General features: G+C 36.8%; 1 protein-coding gene across 1 annotated transcript in view; it reads left to right on the forward strand.

Annotated features, from left to right (window-relative positions):
• The window catches only part of ARFGAP3 (ARF GTPase activating protein 3), a 35,278-nt gene extending 11,228 nt beyond the window's left edge, over positions 1–24,050 (forward strand). Inside the window, exons 5-16 of the mRNA XM_086478993.1 lie at positions 1,349–1,432; positions 3,033–3,120; positions 3,522–3,578; positions 4,351–4,397; positions 7,229–7,374; positions 10,776–10,901; positions 11,482–11,604; positions 14,714–14,851; positions 16,051–16,174; positions 17,223–17,313; positions 22,103–22,224; positions 22,910–24,050. Of these exons, the coding sequence (XP_086335119.1) occupies positions 1,349–1,432; positions 3,033–3,120; positions 3,522–3,578; positions 4,351–4,397; positions 7,229–7,374; positions 10,776–10,901; positions 11,482–11,604; positions 14,714–14,851; positions 16,051–16,174; positions 17,223–17,313; positions 22,103–22,224; positions 22,910–22,927 (1,164 nt within the window). The 3' untranslated portion in view covers positions 22,928–24,050. The remainder of the gene's footprint in view (positions 1–1,348; positions 1,433–3,032; positions 3,121–3,521; positions 3,579–4,350; positions 4,398–7,228; positions 7,375–10,775; positions 10,902–11,481; positions 11,605–14,713; positions 14,852–16,050; positions 16,175–17,222; positions 17,314–22,102; positions 22,225–22,909) is intronic.
• The last annotated feature ends 1,565 nt before the right edge of the window (positions 24,051–25,615 follow it).

The following is a 25,615-nucleotide window of genomic DNA, read 5'->3' on the forward strand; positions in this document are numbered from 1 at the left end:
AGTTTGCTGAGGTGTTAAATAAGTTTGACAACAATTCTGTTCTGCATACACAGAAAGCGTGTTTTGATTCAGCTTGTTAAAGTCCATGACTGATTCATTTGGAGTCAATCAGAGGAGTGGGAATTAAAAGGAAAGCAAGGAAGCTTGAGTTTTTTTTTCATGATCTATGTATCAAATAGCATGAAATTTAATGGATTATAATAATTCTAGATTATAAATGTTATAGATGACACAGATCACTTCAGTACACAGAATATTTCTTTTGACTTACTAAACAGTTTTAGATGTAGAACATGTTCAGGTAAATATGATACACCATGTGCATTTAAGTTGATGGTAAGTTACCCAAGTGACAGTTTGAAGAACTGTGATTATTTTGCTTCAATTACAGATTCCATCCAATTGTTTGATATTAATTATGTATTTATTATTTAAAAATTTTAGTAAATGTATTTTTTAAATTATGTACTGTAAGCTTAAGTGGTTATGTGCTATCTAAATGGCTGAAGTAAATTATTTGGATAATTAGATTTAGTACCAACCATTCCCTCCCCTGTCACATTTTAAAAAATTTCTTCTCTAGCTTAGTGATACTCGATTGTTGAATGATGAGGTAAGTCTGTTGCACAGTCAGTAACCTTTCTGACAGAGTTCATTATTTTTGGTCGTGTGTCTTTTGCACGTAGTAGAAAGAACCCTGAGAAATGGTTTGCCTGTGAGTAACCTTGGAGTGCAAATCACAGGCTGCAGTCCTGTGCTGCACAATGCTAAGAACGATCTGCGGCACTGTGGGCCCTCCAGCCTGCCCTGACATGAGGCATTGCTCGAAGCTGTTAGCATTTTGCAAAACTCTGCTTTAACTGTAGCAGAGGTGTTGGGACTCTGAGACTAGGTGGGAAAATTCATCAGAGTACCGGAGCACACTGCTACAGTTCTGAAAACTGTTTCCAATGATGGCTAGTGTTATGTGTTCAAGTTTTTTTGCTTTGGGCAAAATAAGAATGTTAGAGAGAAAATACCTTGTGTAAGAATATGAAAAAACTTAGTTTTTATAAAGCTCTAGTGATGCTCAGTCTTGACAGTATTACTGCAGCAGAGCTTATACTGAACATTTTATTAGGAGGGAAATGAGTAATGTGAAGGAACACATCAAAGATGTATGAAATAAAAAAAAAAGGAATGTCATGTATTGAAGCTCAAATAAATTTGTACGGAAAAATTATGAACGGAAAAAAAATCAATACATTTTTAACCTGTGGGGAAAAAAAAAGTAGTTTTAAGAGTAATGCCTTTCAAAAAAATAAATTCATGCCATTGTCCTGTAAAAGTCTTTCTCCTTTAATTCTAGCTGTGGACAGATGGATGTGGAATGCCACCTGTGTCACCTCAAAACAAAGAGGAAGACTTTTTTGCATCCCATGTGTCTCCCAAGGTATAGATTACCTGTATTTAATTCTTGTTAGCTTTCTAAATGCTTAGGTTAACTGTGTGCTCTGTGGTGAAGATTAAACCCTGAAACAAAACCTAATAGAGAAAGGGTAGGTCAGTTGAGTTAACATTTATCTACTTTTCCTTCTGTGGGTCTCAAAATTCTTCCTGGATGCAAACCACTTCCTAAGGTGATAGTTTAGAATGACCCAAATAGTAGCTAAATGTGGAACGAAACTATTATTTTTTCATAGGCATACAATTCCACTTGGCTTCACGATTTCTTGCTTGGGAGTGCTCTGATTTAAATATACTATGTGTTAACTTTGGGTTTTAATCAGTAAAGTTTAACAGTTCTCAAAACATTTGCTAAGCAGAAACTTTTTTCCTTCCTCCAAAATACTTAGATCCTCTTTGAAAATGTTGAAGTAACTTTCTGAAGGCTGTTGCTGCTGTTGGTTTTTGTTTATTTGATCCTACCTCCTTAAGGTGATAGATGCTGTGTTTATTTCACAGATTAATGCTTCAGAGACACTTTTGAGTCTGGTATTTGAAAAATACTTGTTAAAACAACTTCATCAATTGTGTTCTTCAACTTAGAGCAATTAAGTTATTACTACACCTAGTATTCCTAAATACTGCAACAATATTAAGTGTTACAGTATAATTGCTTTCTAGTACGTTTGCAGTCTGTGAACACATAAACCACAAGTATGATCATGAGGTGTACTTTGAGATAGAGGAGAATTCAAAGAGCTTGGGTATATCAGATTAGCCCTTGTTGTAAATCTTTTTGTGACTGAGGACAAGAAGTAGGAACTTGATAGAAACTTTCTTAAGAGAATGTATGGGTAGGATAAAGTAAATTTTCACAGCAAACTTTTCAGGTAGCTGCAAAGGCAGGAGGTTAGAGACGAGCAGTCTGTGTGCCTCAGGGCAAGAGATTATTTGTGTATGGATGTTTTGAGAGAGATGTCAGGAAGTTTTGAGACTCAGGTTTTAGGGAAGAGTGAGCATGAACTGGCAGTGGTACAGCACTGGTGGAAAAGATAATACTAGCAGACATTGTTGAGATCAGGTCACAACCCTGCTTGCTGAGGAGGATGTGTCTGAGGGAAACAGGAAGACTCATCAGGAAGACTCTGGAAGACTGCCTACAATGAAAAATTAGGTGTTGGAAAATTGGAAGTGCAAGAGCTTGGTGTGGGGAGAAGGCTTGATGATTATATGTAAAGAAATGACACAGATTTCCTGTAGTGTATTACTGTTAGGACTAAAGACAATTAATAGCCAGCATACAGTAAATAAATCTAAAGCACAATTAAAATGCGTATTCCTTTTTTGGATGGTAAACATTTTGAAATCCCTGAGAGGGAAATACAGGTGCTCAGGAGCGGTTTGAAACTTGGTTTTAGTAAAAGTAGGCATTTCTTGTAACTTTAATAACTGCTGTTCTAAGAACAGGTGTTAAACCTAGAAGCTGTAATCATAACTATCCAATATTAACTAATCAGCAATACTTAGGCAGTCTTTGAGCTCAGTGCTCATATTTATTTGCTGTTTTCTATTTTGTGTGCACTTCTGATTTTATGATTTTTTTCAAGGCAAAGAATACAGAGTGGGTGTTATCGGAACCAGAGCCAGTTTCTTTACAGCAGAAAACTTCAGAAGCTATTCCAGAGTGCTATGAAGGTATGACTGATCCTTTGTTAACCATAAGCTGCATTTTTCTGGTAGTCTCTTTGTTTAGGCTCTTTTTACGCTCCTTAATAGTTGAATAACCTAACCATGCTAATAATGCAAAAATTTTGGAGAGGAAGGACTTTTTTAGAAGGGTTATGCTAGAATGTGTGGGACTGCATGTTTCTTTAATAACATATAGTAGAAACACAAATTAAAATTTGATTCAAAAGACTTTGGATGAGTCTTTGGTTGCCACTGCTCTTTTAGTAACTGGTAAAGCCGTGATAGAAATAACAGGTTACGCTATAGGTATCAAACAGTACCCTGAGTATAGTGAGTTGTGTTTTGGTATTGTAAGTATTCTAAAGAGCCTTCTGATATTCTTACCCTTGTTATTCATTATGTTATAGGACCAGAACACGGACCAAGTGTTGATTGCCTTAGTACATCACCAAAAGCTGCATTAGGTAATGAGTGTAAGCAGAAGAAGATGGCAGCCAGTATAGTGTACTTAAATATTACTTTGTACAGAGAATGTATGACTGGGAAGAGATGCGGAATTCTTTAGAGTCAGCGTGCACGAGTTAGTTGAAACATCTGACCTTGTATTACAGCATCTTCGGTTAAACAATGTACTCCTTCGAAGAAATTAATTTTAGTCAGTGTTATTGTGGTTTTGTCTATCTTATCTTAGCCGACCTGACGAATTTATACCTCCTGTTAGACTGCTTTAAGTTCTGCATTTAAAGTACACAGGTGCAATTAATGCCTGTTATTTATGTTAAGCAAACACATCATGTACTAATAGGTCAGTCTTTCTATCTAGACATAGTTTTTACTCCCTTTTCGGAAAACTGAACAAAAAAATTTAGACTGGAAAAATCTTGTATTTGTAATACAGTGTCATCAGTGTCCAGAGTTTTAATTTACTTAACACCGAAGAGTGTATCATACTATAAATAATGAAAAAATAGTTGAGGAAAATAGAAAAGAATAAAATACATCAGATACCATATCCTCAATCAGAGGCAGTTTTGCACGTTTTCTTGGAGATATTCACCGCTCTGTTCCCTGTAACTCAGTTTAGTATCTCAGTTGCTTAGTATAGAAACTGTAATACTTCAGAGTATTAAAATAAATTCCAAGAACTATTTTGAGGCTGATATTGTGGAAATAATCTTCTGCAGTTCTGGAATTAATAAAATCATACATCAAGTAATGTACATTTAATCCTTGCAGAGAACACCACCTTCATAAAAAAGAAGCCAAATCAAGCTAAGAAGGGGGTAAGTGCATATAAATAATGCATATTTTTAACTGTATTATAGATCTCTGGAAATAATGTAGATTGCAGTATGGAAATGTATCATGTAAGTTAGCACTAAACAGTACCTGTATTGGTAACAATTTATGAAACTAAAATGGAATTGAAAACTGTTTGTATATCAAACCAGCCAATGGTCTGTTTGAAGATGGATTATTGTTAAGATGCATTTGTCTAACAGGTTACTGTTACTATATAGTACAGTGCTTCAGATCTGTGGGTTGTTTTCTGACCTCAGATAAATTCTAAGTCCGTTTAGATACATATAGCTCAGTGAACTGTTTAGAATTCCACATGTATATCTAAGTGTCACTATCTTTGTGCCATCTGGACCTGAACAGCAGGTGATAGTTCTTAAAAAATGAGTAAAATAAAAATGTCAAAGCATATGTTGATGTCAAGGTCTGTATCCCACTTCAGTTCTTTTCTTCAGTTCTTTTCACAACCATTGTCCCTGCAACTCCACTGGTGCCCTGTAACCTTCTTCTCAGTTGCTGATACTGGGTTGCAGGGCTTCTTCAGGCTTTCATGTAAGTTAGCTGGCACTGAGGTCTTTTTGTAACAAATCCTGAAAACAGAGCGAGTTCCAATGGCCCTTTTGAGTGGCTAGATACGCATGTGTGGCATAATCTGTCAATACAAGGTGAATTTAAGACATTCAGATCTGTATTCCTGGAGCAGTCCTCATCTCATACCACACAGCAGTGTGGTATTTGGTTGTATTTATAATTGACATGCAGCTGCATTCAATTCAAGATAGTTTCAAGTAGCTTACAGAATTTTCTTCTGGATGGGGTCTTAGCACTTACTTAGATATCTGTCTCTGTAAAGAAGGCATGAGGAGAGTTGAGTATCTCTGATGGTTCAAGGAACCTGAAAACTGAGTAAGACAGCTCAAGTTAAGTTAGCTAGGAAGAGCTAGGTTTTGAATGTATGACTCTTGAGACCCAGGAAAATGGCCCTGATATTAGGCTATTAGGGTGACAATATGTTACAGGGAGTCACTTTCAAGTCTGGGCTATAATATGGCAAAATATTTTTAAGGTTTATGGGAGCAGATTAATTTAGATTGAAATCTGTTATTTCTTGCTCCCACTAGAGGGCCCTAATACGCAAGAGAAATTTTACATTGAGTGATATATGCAGGTATATTCCCTTACAGTAAGAAGAGCATAGCTGGGTTCACAAGTGCACGTACAGTTTGTGAGCTGTAGTGTCATAGCCTGGAACTGTATGTATGTAGGCCAGAGCTTTTACATGAAGACTTTAAAGCGTTAAAAGGTTAAAATAAATGTATTGTGAATATTAGTATTGTTGCAGTGTTACAGATGAGGAATTAAACACACGGGAAACTAAGAACAGCAGTTTCAGTGTTGTGCCACCGTCTGAATCAGCATAATTGTATCTATTCATATTTGTAGTATTAAGTGTTTTTTTAAATCTTTGATAGTTGGAAAGAAAGAATATATATCCCTGTATTGAAGTAATATCAACTAGAAATATAATTATTTAAAACGAACAAGTGCAAACCTGAAACATCTCAGCTAGTGTGTTTATTTTAAAAAAGTTTACAATCCTTTGTCACATGCAAAGGCTAATCATGCATACATATATATACAAAACTTACATATTTCTCTCCTACCATATGTCAGTAAATACCTATGTACAAGTTTGTTAAAATATGAATAAATTAATACTTAGTCATAAGATAACACACTAGCACTGGCCAGTGAGAACTAATTCAAGAATCTTTGCCACTTCTAAATGTAAATTCTTAATTAAGTGAATGAGCACAAAATGGTTTCATTGCAACAAATTTTATTATGTTATTCCTGTGCAACAAAGTCATTCTTAAGAAACTAAAGTTGTGCTATATATTATAATATTTATTTGAACATAGAATCATAGAATCGTTTAGGTTGGAAAAGATCTTTGATATCATCAGGTCCAGCCATTAACCTAACACTGCCAAGTCCACTAAACCATGCCCCTGAGTGCCATATCTACATGATTCAACCACTTCCCTGGGGGAGCAGCCTGTTCCAGTGCTTGACAGCCCTTTCAGTGAAGAAATTTTTCCTAATGTCCAATCTAAACCTCCCCTGGTGCAACTTGAGGCCATTTCCTCTCATCCTATCGCTTGTTACTTGGGAGAAGAGACCGACCCCCACCTCACTACAGCCTCCTTTCAGGTAGCTGCAGAGAGCGATCAGGTCTCCCCTCAGCCTCCTCTTCTCCAGACTAAACAACCCCAGCTCCCTCAGCTGCTCCTCACAAGGCCTGTTCTTCAGACCCTTCACCAGCTTCGTTGCCCTTCTCTGGACACGCTCCAGCACCTCAGTGTCTTTCTTGTATGAGGGACCCAAAACTGGACACAGTATTTGAGGTGGGGCCTCACCAATGCCAAGTACAGGGGCACGATCACCTCCCTACTCCTGCTGCTCACACAGTTTCTGATACAGGCCAGGATGCTGTTGGCCTTCCTGGCCACCTGGGCACACTGATGGCTCATGTTCAGCCAACCTCTGAACAACTAAAACTACAATAGTTTCATTACTCTGTGATGCTTGACTGCAGAGCTAACAAAATTTGTAAGACTTGGTAGAAGCAGCATGTAGAGGGTCGAAACATGAAAAAATACTTTCTCTGCTCCAAATATTCATTGTTGTTTGGGTATGCTCCCAAACAGAGTATAGTGTTGGCTGTTGCTTTCAAAGTTGACTGTTAAATCAGTTGAAGTTTGTCTCAGTCATAATGGTGGGGCTTTTGTTTTTTGTTTTTCAATAAATCAAGCTTGGCGCCAAAAAAGGCGGTTTGGGGGCACAAAAAGTGAGCAGCCAAAGCTTTAGTGCGATTGAAAAACAAGCACAAGCTGTAGATAAAATGAAGGAACAAGAGGATCTTCATAGCAGTAAGAAAACTGAGAAGGAAGAGCCACTGTAAGTATGAATTATATATACAAGGCTAAACCATGAAGTGTAATTTAATATTAATGAAATAATTGTCAACATTTTAAATACTACCAGAGATTAGGTCGTGCAAATAAAACTGCAGTTCTTGCTTAAAGAAAACAAACAACCAAATGTGGATGAGGTGGGCCAAACAGGAATTCCCCCATTGCTCTTTTCTTTTGCCATTAAGTATGTGTTTCTACAGTTGATGATTTGCTAACCTTAGTGTTATTCTTATTTAACCCATTAAATAAAGAGACATTCTACCAATACATATGAATAAAATGTGAATTAAATCTAAAATCTGTTAAATTTAAGTCTTGCCACAGAAGACTCTTGCCTCTTGAACTGTTTTTACCCCATGCTAGTTCCCTGGTTTATTTTGTTTTGGTGTGGTGAACTGAATATATTTAAAACAATCTTTCTAAGAGCATAGGGAACATACAAATATTCAACCTTATTTGTACTTACTGGGTAAGACCTTCTATGCTGAAGGCAGGAGGTAGTTTAACTATGGCTAGAGTTGCCTGGAACTGCCTTCACTTTCACCAAAACCATTTGAGTATTTTTGTCTGAGGCCTTGAATCTGTTAGTGCACCTTAATTAATAAATACTCAGCCCTCAAGCTCAGAAGGTGCTGTTCCTCATTCCTTCTGCTACATTTCTCTGCAACATGTGTTTGTTTTTTAACATTTTGTTAGTTGTCATCAAAATCAGACTATTAAAGAGTTGCTTAGTGTACACTTTTACTGTTCTAAAGCTTAACATCCTCTCTTAAGTGCTAAGATGCGTAATTTTTATAAACTGTGGATAAATCTTCTGAATTATTATGTAATTACAGTATCACTTGGAGCTCATGCTACCAAGCTCTTTGGTCTGTACTCTCCTCCCTGCTCCTCTTCATTCACTTTTATGTAGCCTCTGCAGAAATTAATGTTTTGTGTGCATCAAAAATGACAAGGGGATCATTCATTTTTCCTGAAGTATTTTTACCACAAAGTCATGCTTCTCAGTGCTTGACAAAAAATACCAGTAGAGTGACTCGGAGGAACAGACTGCTAAATAACAAGAAAAATGATTGTTCATTATGCTTTCTTATTATTCTTTAGTGATACTATCTTTAATGATACAGTTCAGTTTGGAAGAAAGTCCCAAGTAGTGATTCAATTTTTGTGTCAGGAACGTATAAATCTATGTAGATCCAAGGCAACCTTTAGTATTACAAGGTCACTGCAACCTTTCTGCAGTGGCCAGAACCCTCTAAAAATGTCTGCAAACATGAGGGGTGCACATACACTTCAGTCTATGGATCCGATCCCAATAGAGGCAAGATAACTATTTCCCTTGTGATTAACTTTTTGGATTTTTAACTGTAGATGGCAGTATATATGCCAAAATTAAAGACATGTGAATACTTTTTAAATTGCATTTGCTTCCAACTAATTTGTGTGGCAGTTTTAATTTTAAAAGCTTGAATAATGAGCTTTAGTAAATTAATTCCATGTGACTTTGATACATGGCAGGACTGGAAGTGATGCTGTTGTATAGTACTCAGAAAGAGGAGAGAGTCCCCAGTCTTAAAACTTAAAATGTGATTTTTATAATTGCTGCACAGTTCCTTTATTTTCTTACAAAAGAATAGATAACTGGAGTTACTTTAAAAAAATTGATCAGTATCCCTATTTGTTTTAATCAACAGCAAGTAAGATTTTTGTTGTTCATAAACAGATGGGCTGCTAATCTTTCTGCTTAAAGTGCTGGGTAGATTTTATCGGTAGCAGTTTCAAGTTGAATTTTGGAAGAATGTTTTCAATTTTCTGTGTAATGGTTCAAACATCCCTGAACACACACTGTGCTTTGAAGATAGATTTTATGATTTTATTGGTTTCAAAAGACATTCCACAGATGCATCCTGGTTCATCTCTGACTTTTATTGTTATAAGCGTCTGAACATAAGACATAGTGATTTTTTAGTTCTGGCTTCAAGTCCTCTGAAATCCCCAATCCAAGGATACCTAATCATCACAAGACTGAGGTGGCTCTCCTTTTTGAAATCCCCCGTCTATGAAGGAAGAAGACCAGATGCTGTGCCCTTTTCGTTCTAACAGATTCAGCCACACAGCTCCTGTCTTGCAGGAGATGCACTAACCAGGAGGGTATGAACTTCGGCAGGGGCAGCTTGTACTCTTGGTTGAAGTTAAGTCAGTATGCACAGGACCAAAAAAAAATCAAGCCGGGAAGAGCCTCTTTCGGTAATCAAATAGGAGACATACAAGAAGAAAATACTCCTTAGTCAAGAACTTGTTTTCTTTTCATTCCTGCTTCTGCACAAAATGGATGGAAAGTTAAAAGGGTTTTCAGACTTAAGTACTTCTTTCCTACTTGCAGCAGGACATCTACCGGCAGCATCCTAAATCTCATTTACCTTTCTTCTCATAGTGTTCATTTGTACTTTATGCCAGCCACAACTTAGGAATTAAAATACTGCTGTGCTGCTCATTAAAATTTCTGTTTGTATCCCTTTTAACCTAAAGTTAAGCAGTGTTTCTGCAGTCCTGTAATCAAGGTTAAAAACCTCTGTCTCAGCTGTTTTCCAGTAATACCAGTGTAGTAAAGATTGTTTTGAGGCATAGGAAGGTTCGTGGCATCTCAGAAAGACAGCTTACTGTATCCGTGAGGATGTTTCAGATGACAAAATGTATTGCCAGCTGTGCAGAAAATGCTAAGTTTTGGATGCTTCAAAGTTTCCGTAATACAGAATATGTTCCATTTTGGGAGTACAAAGACTCTCTCCTCCCTTCTTCTGAAGCAGCTTTCTGTGCACAGGGAAGGGCAGCATCATATGGAAGTGTGGTCTACCTCTAGCACTTTTCTCAAGAGTGTATGTATAGCAAGTGAAAAAACCATTAGGAGCATGAAGGGGGTGAAGGGAGGGAGATGAGCGGGGCCAAGCTGTGCGTTAGGGGAAAACATTACTAATACTAAGTTGTGAATGGCACAGTACTGTAGTATGTCAGAGTTAGATAATTTTGACAATAATTTGTTACCACATAGAATTAGGACTGTGAAAAAACCCTCTTTCAGGTTGACTTAATGGTGATGCAAAACCGTGTCCTGAACTTTAGCAGTAGCATGTTTCACGTTTGTTCTGAGAAAGAGTACCTGCTCGTACACAGACTCAGGTACTGTTTAGACAGTCTTCTCTACTGGCTTTCTCCCATCCTTATAGCTGTAATTTAATTCAATTAATAATGAATATTTTCAGTAAACATAGAAACATACAAAATATAGTGCTACACTATATATTGTTAGTTTTCTACCTGTATTATTGGGTTGGGTGTTCAGTATAGCATTTTACAGTTGTATGTTAACTGTATGTTTTATTCTAGAGTATCATCTTTACGGTTGGCCTATAGGGATCTTGATATTAAAACAAAAGAAGAAAAGTTAAATCTGTCTGGTAAGAAGAAAAATGAATTGGAGAGACTTGGCATAGGATTTGGCAGCAACAGAAGGTATGTGAAGTCCTATAAACTGCATTTAAAATACTCTGTGGCTTTATGCAGTTATCCTTCGTTTTACTTAGGAAATGAAAAATGTACTAGAGTGTGTTATGGAAACTTAAACAATACGGAAAATATAATCAAATAATCTAGTATTTGTCAGGGGAAAGGGCCAGGATTGCTTCTGATAGATTTAAGTTCTAAGCTGCCAGACAGGTGTTAACCTAAATTGTAGGATGTCTGTAGGGTGTTTGTCTCCATTAGCTGACGGTGAGGAGCGTAGTCGGGATGTTTTCAGTGAGCAGTACCTATCTAAGTATAGTCTGTCTCTTAGAAGCCAGAACTCTGAAAAAGTCACATTGCTGTGTTTTCCAGCTGTTGGAATGGTCTGTGTGTTCAGAAGTCCTGTCACTAGTTCAGAGAACTACAGTTGAGCTGCTTTTGGTTTTTTTTCAATTCCTCCTTTCTTCTTAGATGTTTGTATAGCTTGCGCTTTATCAGCAAGCTCCAGAAACCAGATTTGGGCTTTCTTCTTTTTTTAGGGTGTGAGCTTTGTCATCCCTTTACATACTTATTTTCTTCCTGTCCCCAGTGGCATTTCTCACTCAGTCACCTCAGATATGCAAACAATAGAGCAGGAAACACCTGCAATTGCAAAGCCGAAGAAAAAGTACACTGATGATGCTGAAGACTCTTATTTCTCTTCTAGTTCAAGGTAACGTGTAAGCTTTTTATTTTGAGTGGGAGTAGAAGTATATGCAAGTTATGTATTCCAATATATGCAATATATTGGGAACTTAAGATCAAAACAGAAGACAATTAGACATGTCTGCACACCTAGCATATTGTCAGGGAACATCTGAATCAGAAAAATTGTGAAATAGTTGACCTTACCTTGATGACAGATGTATTTATAAAGAAGAGATGTTACTTTTTCTGAGGAGTAGTAGTCTGAATTGTGTGTTTACAGGTTTTGTCTTGTCCAGGACCTAGACTCTACTTGCACAGATAGTTGCTGTGTAAGCTTTTATTTGCTGTGTATCACATCCAGTGAATTGTTTGTCAGAATGACTTGTGTTTGTTCTTTTTTTTCTTTCTTGTGGTACTGTCTTCAACTTTCAATTTAAGATTTAACAAGTATCGAAGTCTGATACGAGATATACTACAGTTGCATCAGTCTTTTAACTGGATGCATGTCAAATGCAAAAACTTAAATCTTTTTGAGGTACTTTGTGTTGGATATATTGTGTAGATGTCTGCAGTCTTATTTGATAGACTTTTATGTATTTGAACATAAAATGCAAGCAAAAAATAATTGAAAAATTTTTGATCAGAGCGTGAATGCAATGAAAATTATAAAATACTGCTGTTGGGAGGGAGAAGAAAAATAATTAGTCCTACAGGCACTAATTACAATGAAACATCTGTTTCTGGACTCATAGATGGAAACAGGTGTTGTTTTTGTGAACTGCCTTTATTGGGTTGGTGCCACAGAAACATGAAAAATTGTACCAAATTACCTGCAGACAGGCAAATACAAACACAAAAGCTTTTGTGTCATTACTTTGTAGTGTAATCACTAGTGGCAGAAATGCAAATGTGGTACCAAGTAAACTTGCAGCAGTCTTGTAAAATAAAAGGTATCGTTTCAGTGCTTCCCTGTTTGTTCCTTGAAAAGAACTGTTATTGCTCTCAAATTATTCATAAGCCTACTAGCAGGCAAAGGATAAGTTATGGAAAAGGCTTTTTAATGTGTTTTGGTTCAATAATTAGACGATGAATTGTAACCTAGCTGTTCCCTGCTCTTGTTCTTCTAGTTGTAGCAGTAGTAGAATCTAATTGGAGTTGGTAGACAAATTCATTCTCTTTAAAGAAAGTATAAAGTCATATTGTTGAGACTTGGTGGTTATTACCTTTTATACCAAGCTGTGATTTTGAAATAGAGGTAAAGGGATTTTAATGTCATCTTAGTATATGCCCAAAAGCAAAATAATCATGCTGGATATTAGAGCGCTGATAAGTATCTGTAAATTAAGCAAGCTAAATGTCTCAAGGTTTAGATATATCTTTGAAGCTGTCAAAATCCTTGGATTTAAGTTTTTCCTTTTGCTACAATTATTTACAAATTTGCTACAAAATCTTTATTAACGTAACAATGTGAAATTTTATTTTCCATTCAATGCAGTTTTTTTCTTTCTCCCTCTGCCCCCTGCCCCCCCCCCCCCCCCGCATACTGAAGTATTTTGCAAAGTTATGAAAATCTGAGAGGGAAGGATGGAGAAAATAAGTCATTTTATTTGAATCGGCTCTTGTAACCCCTGCCCCATCCCATAGTTTTGATGGCCATCGTGAGATTGGATAGCTTTATATATATATATATAAAAATATATAAATATATAAATAAATAAAACCACCATGTTTGTTATTGCACATCCGTATGGAACTGATAAAGATTGCTGTGGCTTCTTTTTGTCTGTCTGGAGAGAAGGGGACAGACTCCTGCTTTTTGTAGAAGTTCATTCCAGATCTGTCCCTGGTATTTTCTGTGTGCAGTGGTGGGAGACTTTGCAGCTGAAGGTGTCACATTTCTCATAAATTGCAAACAAGTATCCTGACTATTCGTAACACAGACATGGAGAACGTTTGTGGTTGTTTTTTTGTTGTTGTTGCTTTGTTTTGTTTTTTGTTTTAAAGAGTGTTTTTTGCAAAATACAGATGCAGACTTGAATATCCCATGCTTGTTCTACTGAATGATTCCATTCTGCTAGCCTCCTGCCATTTTGATCATCTTACTCCCTATCCCGATCATATCCAAACTTTAAGAAAGTTTATTTAACTACAAAGGGAAATTCTTAAGCTTTGGCATTTTAATAGGGTTTTTTCCAAGTATTTTCCGTATATGTTTAGATATGTGTAGATAATCAGAAAGGAAAAGATGAATATAGAGTACCACCGGAACTGACAAACATGCTGCACTTTTTTTTCCTTTTCTTTCTGTTTGTGTTTTTCCTGCAATTTTGATATGCAAGAGAAGATTGTCTTATTGAATTCTCACTTTTAATAAATATATTCTTTAGCATTTTTTTAGTAAAACATGTTATAAAACTCAGAGGTATTTGATATTTGTATTAAAAAAATATACAGAACCAGAGACAAGGGCTTTCCTTACTGTTCTGAGCTGTGTTTGTTGATGCTTCAGAAAGATTCTCTGCTTGCGTAGTTTACAGATTAACTCATATGGAACTGTGAGATTAGGCACAATCAGATGCCATGGGTTAGTTAGGTGCTCTTGGATCTCTGGAGTGTTCAGAGTGCCTTGAAAGTTGTGGTGGCTTTTTTTTTTGTAGCTGGTACCTTAGCATGGATTGTCAAAAGCACCAGGCCTTTATGAGCAGACTGCCTTGCTCGCAGGGTCCATCCTGAAGTTTTCTTAGGGTTGCTCTTAAACCAGGCAGGCACCTTGACAGTGTTCTTCCCAGTGCTTTGTCTCACACTAAAGAAGATGCAATACTTTGAAGTAATGAGAACTTTGCTGGTTTTGGTGGGAGCATATCTTTCAGGCAAGTCCATTGCATATTCATGACTATATCCAGCCTAAAGAACGGCCGAACTTTTCAGTCAGTTAAATACATGTGTAGAAAACCAAAAATCCATTGGATTCAACTATTCAAAGCTTGTAACGAGTATTATGAAATCCAGATTATTCACTGACAACTATCACTGTGCTGAAAACTTACTGCCTAGTGAACACTTACTATAGCAATATTTGTCTAACAATATAAAGTTCCCACTTTTTCAATAATTCTTTTTCAATTTTATTTTAGGTACTATGATTCTTCAGATTTGAGGAGCAGCACTTTCTCTAAATGGGATGACAATTCAGATTCTTTTTGGAAGAAAGAAAATAATAGTAGAGATGTTGATATAATGTTAACTTCAAAAAGTACAGGATTTTCAGACAGGTATACCAACAAAAACTTAACTGATTTTTGTACAGAAAGCCCAAGCTGCTTAATATGGTTTGAGTCTTGGTCATAGTAGTGGGATTTTTTTCAGCCTGGAAGAAGAATTTGGCCATACATTTCATCAGCAGTCAAGGGACTTACTGGCTGAATTTCTTTTGTAAGCTGAATTTCCTATTTACATTTTGAGCACTGTTCTGTTTTGCTCAGTGCTCTACAGTATGTGTACTGGAGGTAACTTCCAAAGTGTTTCAGCAAAAAAAAAAAAAAAGATAAGACAAAAGATGTGGAGAGAAACTCAGATATTTGCACTATTCTGAGAGCATACTTGCTTTACTTGCTTTGTATATTTCCTAATGAACTGAAGAGAATGCAGTTACCAAATGAATAAAACTGCAGGGTACTCAGCTTTTAGGATTAAGTTACTGGAGAACTTGTGAACAGCAGGTCTAATTGTTGTGATGATAAAAAATGAAAGTATTTCTTCTTTGACAACTGTGTTTTTATCTTTGTAATCAAGTGGAAAATGTAAGAACGTGGGGTTTTGTGCTTCTGTTCTTCTTACTTAAAACTGTATTTTTCATTTACCTGTAAAATGCAGTTTGTGCACTGAAGTACAACTTTTTTTTTTTTTTACATAAGCTTGTTCTGTTGTTTCTTGAGGAGTGGACCTTTGATGCATATTACACATAATAGGCCTTCATGTCCATAATGCTATTACTTTCTTATTTGAGTACAGTTACTTAAAAAAAAAAAAATAAAAAAATTGTTGAATACATGTTTGGGTTTAAGGCAGTGACAATTCAAAGGATATCGAACCTTTTTATGCTATTACATATAAATTTGAATTTCACTGACATTGTGTTTTGGGTTTTTTGAGGTTTTGTAGAAATATTCTGTCCTCCTTCATATAATTTAGCTTGCTTTTTTAAATGAACTCTGAAAATAAAGATACAAGAATAATGAATTTTAAATACAGTACATTTGCCATCTTGTAAAACTGTCACTGCAATTTTATTTGCTGCTACATCAACTTAGTTATCTGAATTTCTTTATGATGGGTTTTTATTAAAAAGAATAACTATTATACTTTTGGTCTTCACAAAGCAAAGATGACAGTGCTTTTTGTTTGATTTATTGCATTCTGCCGTGATGTAAATAAAAGTTGTTCTCACTGATGCAGTTTATTTTTCTTGTAGGCCTGCATCTCGTCGTAAGCCTGAATATGAACCATCTTTAAGCACAGATGAGGCACAAAAAAAATTTGGCAATGTAAAAGCAATTTCATCAGACATGTATTTTGGAAGGCAAGATCATGCTGATGTAAGTAGAAAACAGTGATAAATATTTTTGAATGTTGGAATAGTCTTCAACTATAAATATGGTGTATAAAGAGAAGGCCATAAATATTTAAAATTGGTAGAATTGGTAACCTTATAGAATTATGTCCACTTGAATATTTGTTTGGTAGAAATGTGCAGGTTTCTGATAACTGTGATAGTTCAGTATTTCATTTTAAGGAGTTGCTGCTGCGAGTAGGACCTTACCTCCAACATCATTCTTCTTTGATAGAAGTGGTAGACTACGATTCAGCAGTCTTTATTTTTGAAAGAATCAGCCTGATGCTGGGTGAAGGCTTACTTCATTTGTTCTAGATACCCTAACTGATACCAGCAAACCATTGTTAAAACAGCTGTCCCCTCTGTGTTTGTTACATGGAAACATTATTACTATTGTAAGGCTAACTAAGCAGGTAAATTGTTCAACAGACATGTAGTTGAAACAGCCTAGAAATAAAAAACAGATTAATATTATGTTCATTTTGAAGACGAGGGATCATTTTAAAAAAAATAAATCTGTGTTTAATGAGAAATTAACAATGTAAAGAGTAATGTAAAAAAAATATGACCCATGTATTACCATTCCCCGGGAACTCAGAAAACAGTTGAATTAAAAGCATCATGCAATTAGAATGGTTAACACGTCTCTAACTGCAGTGCAGTACTTTTTCCTTATCCTACCCAATCACTCCATTTCACATTTTCCATGTGAAATGGAGTTTCACATGAAAGTTCATGTTTTTAATGTTTGCATAGTTTTTCAGCAATGTTAGGGTAGCTAACAGTGAGTAGGCCTCTTGGTGTTGCGATGGTAAATGTCACACTCTGATCAGCTCAGAAATGGGCTGAGATGGTGACAAAGTCACACCATGTAAGTCGTGTGAAAACAAAACGGGAACAACTTTCAGAATGGTCAACTTCAGCTGGATTTGTGTGTTCTAAAACTGTATCTATAATTTCATGAGTTCTCACGTGACCTTGAAAGATGACAGCGTACTTTACAATACTTTTTCTTCTCAATTCTTTTCTAGTATGAAGCAAGGGCTCGGCTAGAAAGACTTTCTGGAAGCTCATCTATAAGTTCAGCTGACTTGTTTGAAGATCAGAAAAAACAACCAACAGGTACATATTGAACAGAGCATGAGAAACTGTCATGCGGCAAATATGCTCCTGTGCTCTGCTTCTAGTTACACTGTCAGCTAGCTGTTGCTGTATTCTGCAAGAAGTGTGCAAAATGCAGTGTGCATTAGTATTGCTAATAGGTAAAAAAAAAATGCATAACAAGTGTAGGCAGTATTTAAAATAAAAAGAAAATTTCTTAAATTTCAAGTTCTCTATTTTCAGTCCAGTAAGTTCAGTATTTTATACTTTTTTAATGTGACTTGTTGCAAATAGTAGCTATATTGTAAATAATTTTTATCAAAGGAAAACAAATTTTTTTTATAAAAACAAATGAGGTAACATCTAAATTGACTATCAGGTAGATTTTTTTTGTATGAGTTACCATAAGCAACATACATTTATATATGTGAAAATAGCTGTCGTAATAGTATTGAATCTAAGAAGAATCAATAATAAAATGTTAGTGGCCCTGACATTCTCATGTAACCTGTTGCATGGCATGTCCACTCATCAGGATATCTGCTTCTAACATTGGTCTTGGCAAAATAAAGAAATTTTTCAGTTGGTTTGTCTGTTTAAAAGATTCGTTCGAACACCTTACGTTGGAGAGTATAGTTCATCAAATGAGAAAGGAAGAAGTATTAGATTAGGTTGAAAAGTAGCCCCTTGGGCTATTGAAAGTCTCTCATGGTTTTTTTCCAACACCCTTTTTGGATAGTGCAATAATGTGACACAGAAAAGGTAGGAAGTACTGGGGCGTTTTATTGACTTGATCAGTTGGGTTTCATTCCTTAACTTGTGAAGAAATGGAAAAAAAAAGAATTACTGAAGAACTTAAAAACTGTAATTCTATAAATAGGCTGGAAATGCAAATGATATGCAGCATCTAATTTTATTTTGGAAAAGTTGGAAGATTAAAAAACCCAACATGTGACTGTTCAGTTTTGATCCACTGAAAGCAAGTTTTGAATACACTGGCTAGTAGAGAAATAACTCCTATTACCAGTTACGTAAGCCAGATTTTAGTTATTTGAAATATGAAAAAAAAACCCAAACCCAAACCAACCAAACAAAACCAACACGCGCAAACTTAAGGAGGGGAGGAGACATAAAGCAGAAGCTGGAGTAACTTAATGTAGCCACCTGAAAGTGCATTGTTTGCAACATGGTGTCATACTTGGGCTTGAAAAAGATGTGGGTAACATAAGCAAAAAAATGTTGATTCTTTCTGAATTTGTAAACTGTGTTTTCAATAATACCTGGATTGTGGTAATGTATTATTTTGTTATCTATCTGTTGTTGACTAGAACTTTCTTCGTGCTTTTAATTTTCTTGCATATAAATTATTTTATATGGAATTAATTAATTTTCCCTTTAATTTATGTAATACGTATGGGGCTTTTACACTGTAATGAATAAGAGAATGAGCTAGGAAGAGGTAAATAGAAGTTAAAGAAGGGGCAAATCATGTGATGTGAGATAGATAGATAGATATATAAGCACACACACACATATATCTCTGCGTGTGTGTATATATATATATGTGCCTTTCTAGGTTCATATATGTGTGATAAAATTCTCACTGTATTCTGAATAAGAGTACTCGTAGGCAATTATGTAATGTTTACAATGTGTACGTGAATTGTGCACACGTGGTTACTCATCACTGACCATTTGGAAAGGTGCTTGTAGGGGAATGCAGAGATTCCTAGTAATGAGATGAAAAAGACCTGTCTGCAACTTGAGGTTAGTTACTCTCTGTGACTGGCATGTAACCCAACAGTAAATTTAAAGTTACATTACAAAGACTAAACTTCTGCTAAATTTTGTGGGTTGTTAACTACTCTCAAATAACAACGAGGAAAAAATACTCCAGGAATTATTAGTTTGTATATTATAAATTCACACTATATTCAATCTACAGAATCTTCCTTTCCTGCATGTCTTTCTGTTATACCCCCCACCCCAGAGACTATCTTTTGACAGTGATGTTTCTTGGAGAAATTTTACTGCACTAATAGCTTGTCTGGTGTTGAATTAATGCCAAGGACGTCATTCGTTCCATAAAATAAAGGTGATTAGGAGACTGGAGGCTGGCAACAAAAATACTGCTATAATTCTGGGGTCCTTGCCAGAATAAAATGTCCTTTGAATCTAAAGTTGTTTTTATGAGTGCTGCTGAGATTTCAGAGTAGAACAGTTTTGGGATGCTTGCTTTTGTACAGAATGCTGTAGAAGCTATTTACCAAAAAGAGGGGGCTGCAAGGAAACACTTTTACTTTGCGTTATTTCAGACCTGTTGCTTATGAAAGATGATGTGTCAGGTGGCTGACTTGTAGATGCTGATTTTGAAGGAAAACACAAGAAAAGGAGTTGCTTTCCTGTCTCATTTAAAAGTTCTTCAAACAACCATATATATGTAACCAGAAAAACATGAGAAAATTCACGTGGCTGAGAATTGGTTAGAGCTTTTCTCAAGTTATTTGTATCTGCGAATTTTATTTCTGTGACTCTGACTTTAACGGCAAAAATACTGAAACATTTGTTAAGTGGAACAGATTGTAAGGAATTATGATCAGGAATTACAGTTCAGAAATACGGTTGTCTCGGTGACAGTGAGTTTTTGAAAATAATCTATAAGCAAGTGTGCCCATGCATTGTAGAAATAGCTACTAGCTGACTTCAAAGAATGGAGTGGGAAGCTCTCTGAATGTGACTATGCATCTGCCACTAGGAACCAGCCACTTAGCTTATGTAAATGAAATTATCTACAGTAATGTGTTTTTCAGCCTGCTGACGAGGGTAGGTACCTTCAATTTGCCATGAAAAGAGGAGCTGCAGGTTCTCTCTCTTTTCCTCCTCCACCCCTGTTCAAAAAGAAAAAAAGGAGAAGTGGCTGTGCAGCAACGTCCTATATGGAGCTGCTGTCGGAAGGAGTCACAGTTGTACATGTTGTGGAGTGTGTGGCTGGATGAGCTTGTCTGAGGTTCAGTAACTGCTCGTAAGTTACCAACTGGTCATGACTAAATTAAGGCTACAGATTGCAGTCTCTATTTTGAAACAGTCTGCTTTGGGATGCTTCCTTTCAGGACCCTCACTTATTCCCAAGATCACAGTTCTGTGATGCTGGTTTACTGCCATTTGTGCCTTTCACAGTGTCAGGTATTTAATAATAAGGCGTGCCAGTAATTTTTTTTCATAAATGAGGGAGTGATTGTAATTGTTAGCATGTTAATACTTATCATGCAGTTAGTTTTGAAACATCCAGTGCACCCTCAGCAAGTTTGCTGATGACACCAAGCTGTGTGGTGCGATTGACATGCTGAAAGGAAGGGAGGCCATCCAGAGGGGCATGGACAGACTGGAGAGGTGGGCCTGTGCAAACCTCATGGAATTCAACAAGGCCAAGTGCAAGGTCCTGCACCTGAGTTGGGGCAATCCCAAGCACAGAGACAGGCTGGGTGATGAGCAGATCGAGAGCAGCCCTGCCGAGAAGGACTTGGGGGTGCTGGTGGGTGAAAGACTGAACGTGAGCCAGCAACGTGCCCTCGCAGCCCAGAAAGCCAACTGTGTCCTGGGCTGCATCAAGAGAAGCGTGGCCAGCAGGTCGAGGGAGGTGATTCTCCCCCTCTGCTCTGCTCTGGTGAGACCCCACCTGCAGTGCTGCGTCCAGCTCTGGGGTCCTCAGCACAAGAAAGACATGGACCTGTTGGAGTGGGTCCAGAGGAGGGCCGCGAAGATACTCAGGGGGCTGGAGCACCTGCCCTGTGAGGACAGGCTGAGAGAGTTGGGGTTGTTCAGCCTGGAGAAGAGAAGGCTCCAGGGAGACCTTCTAGCAGGCTTCCAGTCTTTCAAGGGGGCCTGCAGGAAAGGTGTGGAGGGACTCTTGATCAGGGAGGGCAGTGATGGGATGAGGGGTAACGGTTTCAAACTGAAAGAGGGGAGATTTAGATGTAAGGAGGAAATTCTTTGCTGTGAGGGTGGTGAGGCACTGGCACAGGTTGCCCAGAGCAGCTGTGGCTGCCCCCTCCCTGGCAGTGTTCAAGGCCAGGCTGGATGGGGCTTGGAGCAACCTGGTCTGGTGGGAGGTGTCCCTGCCCATGGCAGGGGGGTTGGAACTGGGTGGTCTTCAAGGTACCTTCCAGCCCAGACCGTTCTATGATTCTATGATCTTTGACTTCTGTTATCTTTAGGCCTGTACTTTTCATAATAGCAGTAGAGCTAACGCTGGCTGAACTATATTTGCTTTAAGGAAGGCTGGATTGCCAGCTTTGTTTTGAAGTTTTAAAACTAACTTACTTACCTTTACTATAATTTCTATAGAATTTTCCAAGCCTCAGATGTAGTAATGCAAAATATGTGTGTATATACGGCATGCAAAACGTACCTGTGCATGCACACAAATAGGGTTCATCACTTCAGCCACCACTAAAGTGCATTCATCTTTAAATTGCAAGGCAGTAACAGCTGTTTAGGATACAAAACAAATAACATTGCAGCAGATTGAAAGTGCGGAATAAATGATGTATTATCCATACGTAATTGCTCAGCTGTGAGCAATTCTTCTACACAAAGTGTAGATGACGACACTCTGGGTAGAATTATGAACTGAGAAAAATTAAAAGGAAGATGCATTTAAGGAATCTGAGATCTATGCCTAACATTTTTTTTATGGTGTCGATCAGACATTTGTATTTAGTGCTTCTAGTAGTATATTGTAATTCAGGGGGGAGAAAACGCTGCTTTTAATATAAAATTCTGTTTTCTTGTGTGTGTGTTCTTCTTTTAGGAAGCTACAATATTACGAATGTCTTGCCTTCAGCACCTGATATAGCTCAGTTTAAACAAGGAGTGAAGTCAGTGGCTGGAAAACTTTCTGTACTTGCTAACGGGGTCATGTCATCTATACAGGTTAGTAAAAATATTACAATATATTAACGATCAGTTAAAGTCTTTTTGCAGGGATTTAGTATCATGGATCCTGCCGTTGAGTCATCTTCAGGGAGAAAAGAATGAATTTGGTTTTGAGCTTTGTAGAACCTCTCATGGTAGACAGTAGATATTTATCTTTTTAAAAATAAATCTGTAGCTGATAGCTTGCCTTCCTTAGAATACATTTTTTGCCTTTTCCCTTATATAGTTTATTTATTTTCTTACAATTGACACAAAAATTCCATCATGGAAGTTATTTGCTGACACTTTATTTTTAAAGTAGTGATAGTTCATAACTCAGAATAGAATAGTTTAGTTGGAAGGGACCTACAGCAATCATCTAGTATTGGCTTTTTAATTGACTTGACAGTAATACCTTTGATCCATGTTTGTGCACAAAATTAAGACATCCTGGTCTCAATGGTGTAAAGCATGCTCTGTGCTCCGGTCAGTTTGCATTTCCTATATGAGGTCAGTGGGAGCTCTTGGGTGTTTGAAAATCAGACTGATTGTCCTGGAGTTTAACTGTAAACTCCAGTTCTTGGAAGCACTGGTCAATTATCTTTAAGGATTAAGTTACTGTTTATTATACAAATGCAAGTAAAACTGATTTCTTTCAATGGAAAACATACTCACGTGTCTCTGTTTTTTTTTACTTTTCTAGGATCGATATGGTTCATAACATCTTTTGTATTGACAGAATTAAGTACACTAAAGAAGGATTTCTCTTCAGATATACAAGTAATCACACTGCTGATTTGAATGAAGGTTGCCTTAAGACTGTTCATGTTTTCACTGGTTCCAGCGTATTTGTTTCCTTGTGCGGCTTTCTGGCTCAGCCTCTCCTTACTGCTGTTTCATCTTTACAGAGCAGAAATGTTGTAGCAACTTGTACGTTGCATATGCTTTTTTTTTTTTTTTTTTTCCCCTCTCTTACAGTCTTGTATTTCTTAGTGACCTTAATGTTAGATGTTGGAAGCTTTATTTTATTACTATTTTTGGCTGTAAGGCAGGAAAAAGAAGCAAGGATGAACATGTACATTGGAAGTGAGGCTTCCTAAGAGAAACTTCAGTGCACTTGCATCCTTACTCGACAGACATAACTTGTCTGATTGTCTGATGAGCTGTGGAGAAGAAAATGTAAATTAAGCATATGCTGAGGTGGTATTTAGTGAACTGTAGTGACCTATAGAATTAAGTTAAACTTGTGCTTATCAGGAGGTAGAAGCTCTTGCAATCATAAATTGATGTGCATTAAAATGATGGGGAATTAGCGTTTTAAAACAATATTCATGCTAGAAAATTGTATGCTTAGCTGTGAAGTGTGGAGAAGACAAGACATGTGGTATATTGAACAGTGGATTTCATCTTGTCATGGGAACAATCTATTTATTCCTAGTTTTGTAAGTTACAAAAAATTGCAATATAGAATCCTTAAGTGCTTTTTAAAAATCTGTGTTGTGTACAAATTGAAAAAAAAACACCTTAAAATATATAAAGGGCCTAATAGAGTAGTTAATTAAATACTTGCTAAAAACATTTAGAACAATCTTAGTTTTTTGATAAATTATGAATACTGAATGAGGAGATAGCAGGGCTGTGTTTTAGACAGTCTAGAATTTCTTGCCAATGACATCCTGTATAAAAATGATTATGACCTTAAAGAAAAAAACCTCACAACCAAGAATGAGCTCAAGCTAATTCCATTCTGTAACTTTATTTCTTAATTAAAATTTGTAAACTGCTGATATCTAATAAAAACAATTGATATAAACTCATTTTTTAATTAAATTTATATGTGCAGACACCAGTCTCCAGCTTTCTAAATACTGCCATCTGTATTCTGTCTATACAATGGTCTGGTAAAATTAGCTTTTCATTTCAATTAGTGAAACTAGCTTTCTTATTAAATTGCTGTAGTGATTTAGAAATCAGAAAACTAAGGCTGGGGTAGAATAATCTACTGTATTGAAATAATGTGTTGAAATACAATTAACAGTACAGCTGTATTTGTGTTTTGATTTCTGGCTGCCTCATGTCCGACTCTCAGTTCTGGTAACTTTTTTGTGACCGTTGCATTTAGATTTATGAATCTAAAAATGATCTTTCTTTGTTAAGAGTAGTACAAGATAAGCATTTGTTCTGCTTAACTGTAGAACTTTACCATAAAAGACTTGCTTTGTTTTCTCTTTTCCCACCCTATAGACATAGTTTTGCTAATATAACAAGAAAATGTGGTGGTCAGGGCTTGTTTTGGTTTTCTCTGATTACAGGTAACAATTCTGAGTTTTCAAGCTACTCTTTCAGTTAAGTGTACACACAGTAGTAAATTTATTGCAAGTAATAAGCGGTCTGATTTTCAGAGTTGTGATATACCAACAGCATCCACTGACTGGCAGAAGAGCTGGTTCTCCAATAACTAGGCTGCATATTTAGACATTTGTGTGTGGATGCAGTTGCTTAAATCAAGGCAGTGAAGTGTAAGAAAATGTAGTTCCCTCCTGTCCTGTGGCTTCTCATATGCAACAATGTACACGAGATCACCTACACTGAAATAATTGTGTGCATTTTTATGCGTCATTGCAATGTAGTGAACCACTCAGATGGAAAAATTAAAAAAAAAAATAATTTCAGAATGAAATAAGAAATTGTAGGAGGAAGCAACTATGGGGTTATCTTAAATGCCACAAAACATGTGTAACTCTCTAACAGATGTATAAACCTTTTCCTCTTTGCTGCAATCTGAACACCCACAGAGTTCTCTTACAGGTGAACAACAATATTTTTGGGAATATTGTGCAGGTCAACATAAATGGGGCGAGTTGCAGACTCTCTATGGCAACCTGTGTACCGTTAATATGTTCTTTGATGTTCTTTTGACGTAATGGCTAGCTGAATAGCTCTTGACCCCCATTACACCTATTTGTGTCTTTAATAAACCTGTGAGGTGTCATTGCGTTTCATCAAATAGAGGTGGGGAGGGGTTGCCGTGTGTGCTGGAAGAGCCAGCTTTAACTCCGCTAGTCTCCTGGGAATTCAGGATGCCATGGCACCTCTGATCCTGCAGGATTTAATTGGACTGGATTGAAGGGAGAAAAACTCTAAACCTAAAATTAGGTTTGCGTTCCTGCTTTCTTGTGTGTCCTTTTCCTTTCTCTCGTCTTCTGCCTTCAAACACATTTGTCAGCCTCTGGTGGGAGGGGCAAATGACTGGTGCTGCTGCAAGCATCACAGGGTTTAGAATGTTTGATAAAACCACACATTGAATCTGTTTTTGTGACAAGTTTCCAAGTGAAACTTGGCATTAGACACCAGTTGTGGTTTGCTGCAGTTCTTCTTCCCTTAATCTTCTTTTACTACTGTTATACAT

The sequence above is a fragment of the Leptosomus discolor genome, chromosome 1 (assembly GCF_034619465.1).
Source record: "Leptosomus discolor isolate bLepDis1 chromosome 1, bLepDis1.hap2, whole genome shotgun sequence".
Taxonomy (NCBI): Eukaryota; Metazoa; Chordata; class Aves; order Leptosomiformes; family Leptosomidae; genus Leptosomus; species Leptosomus discolor.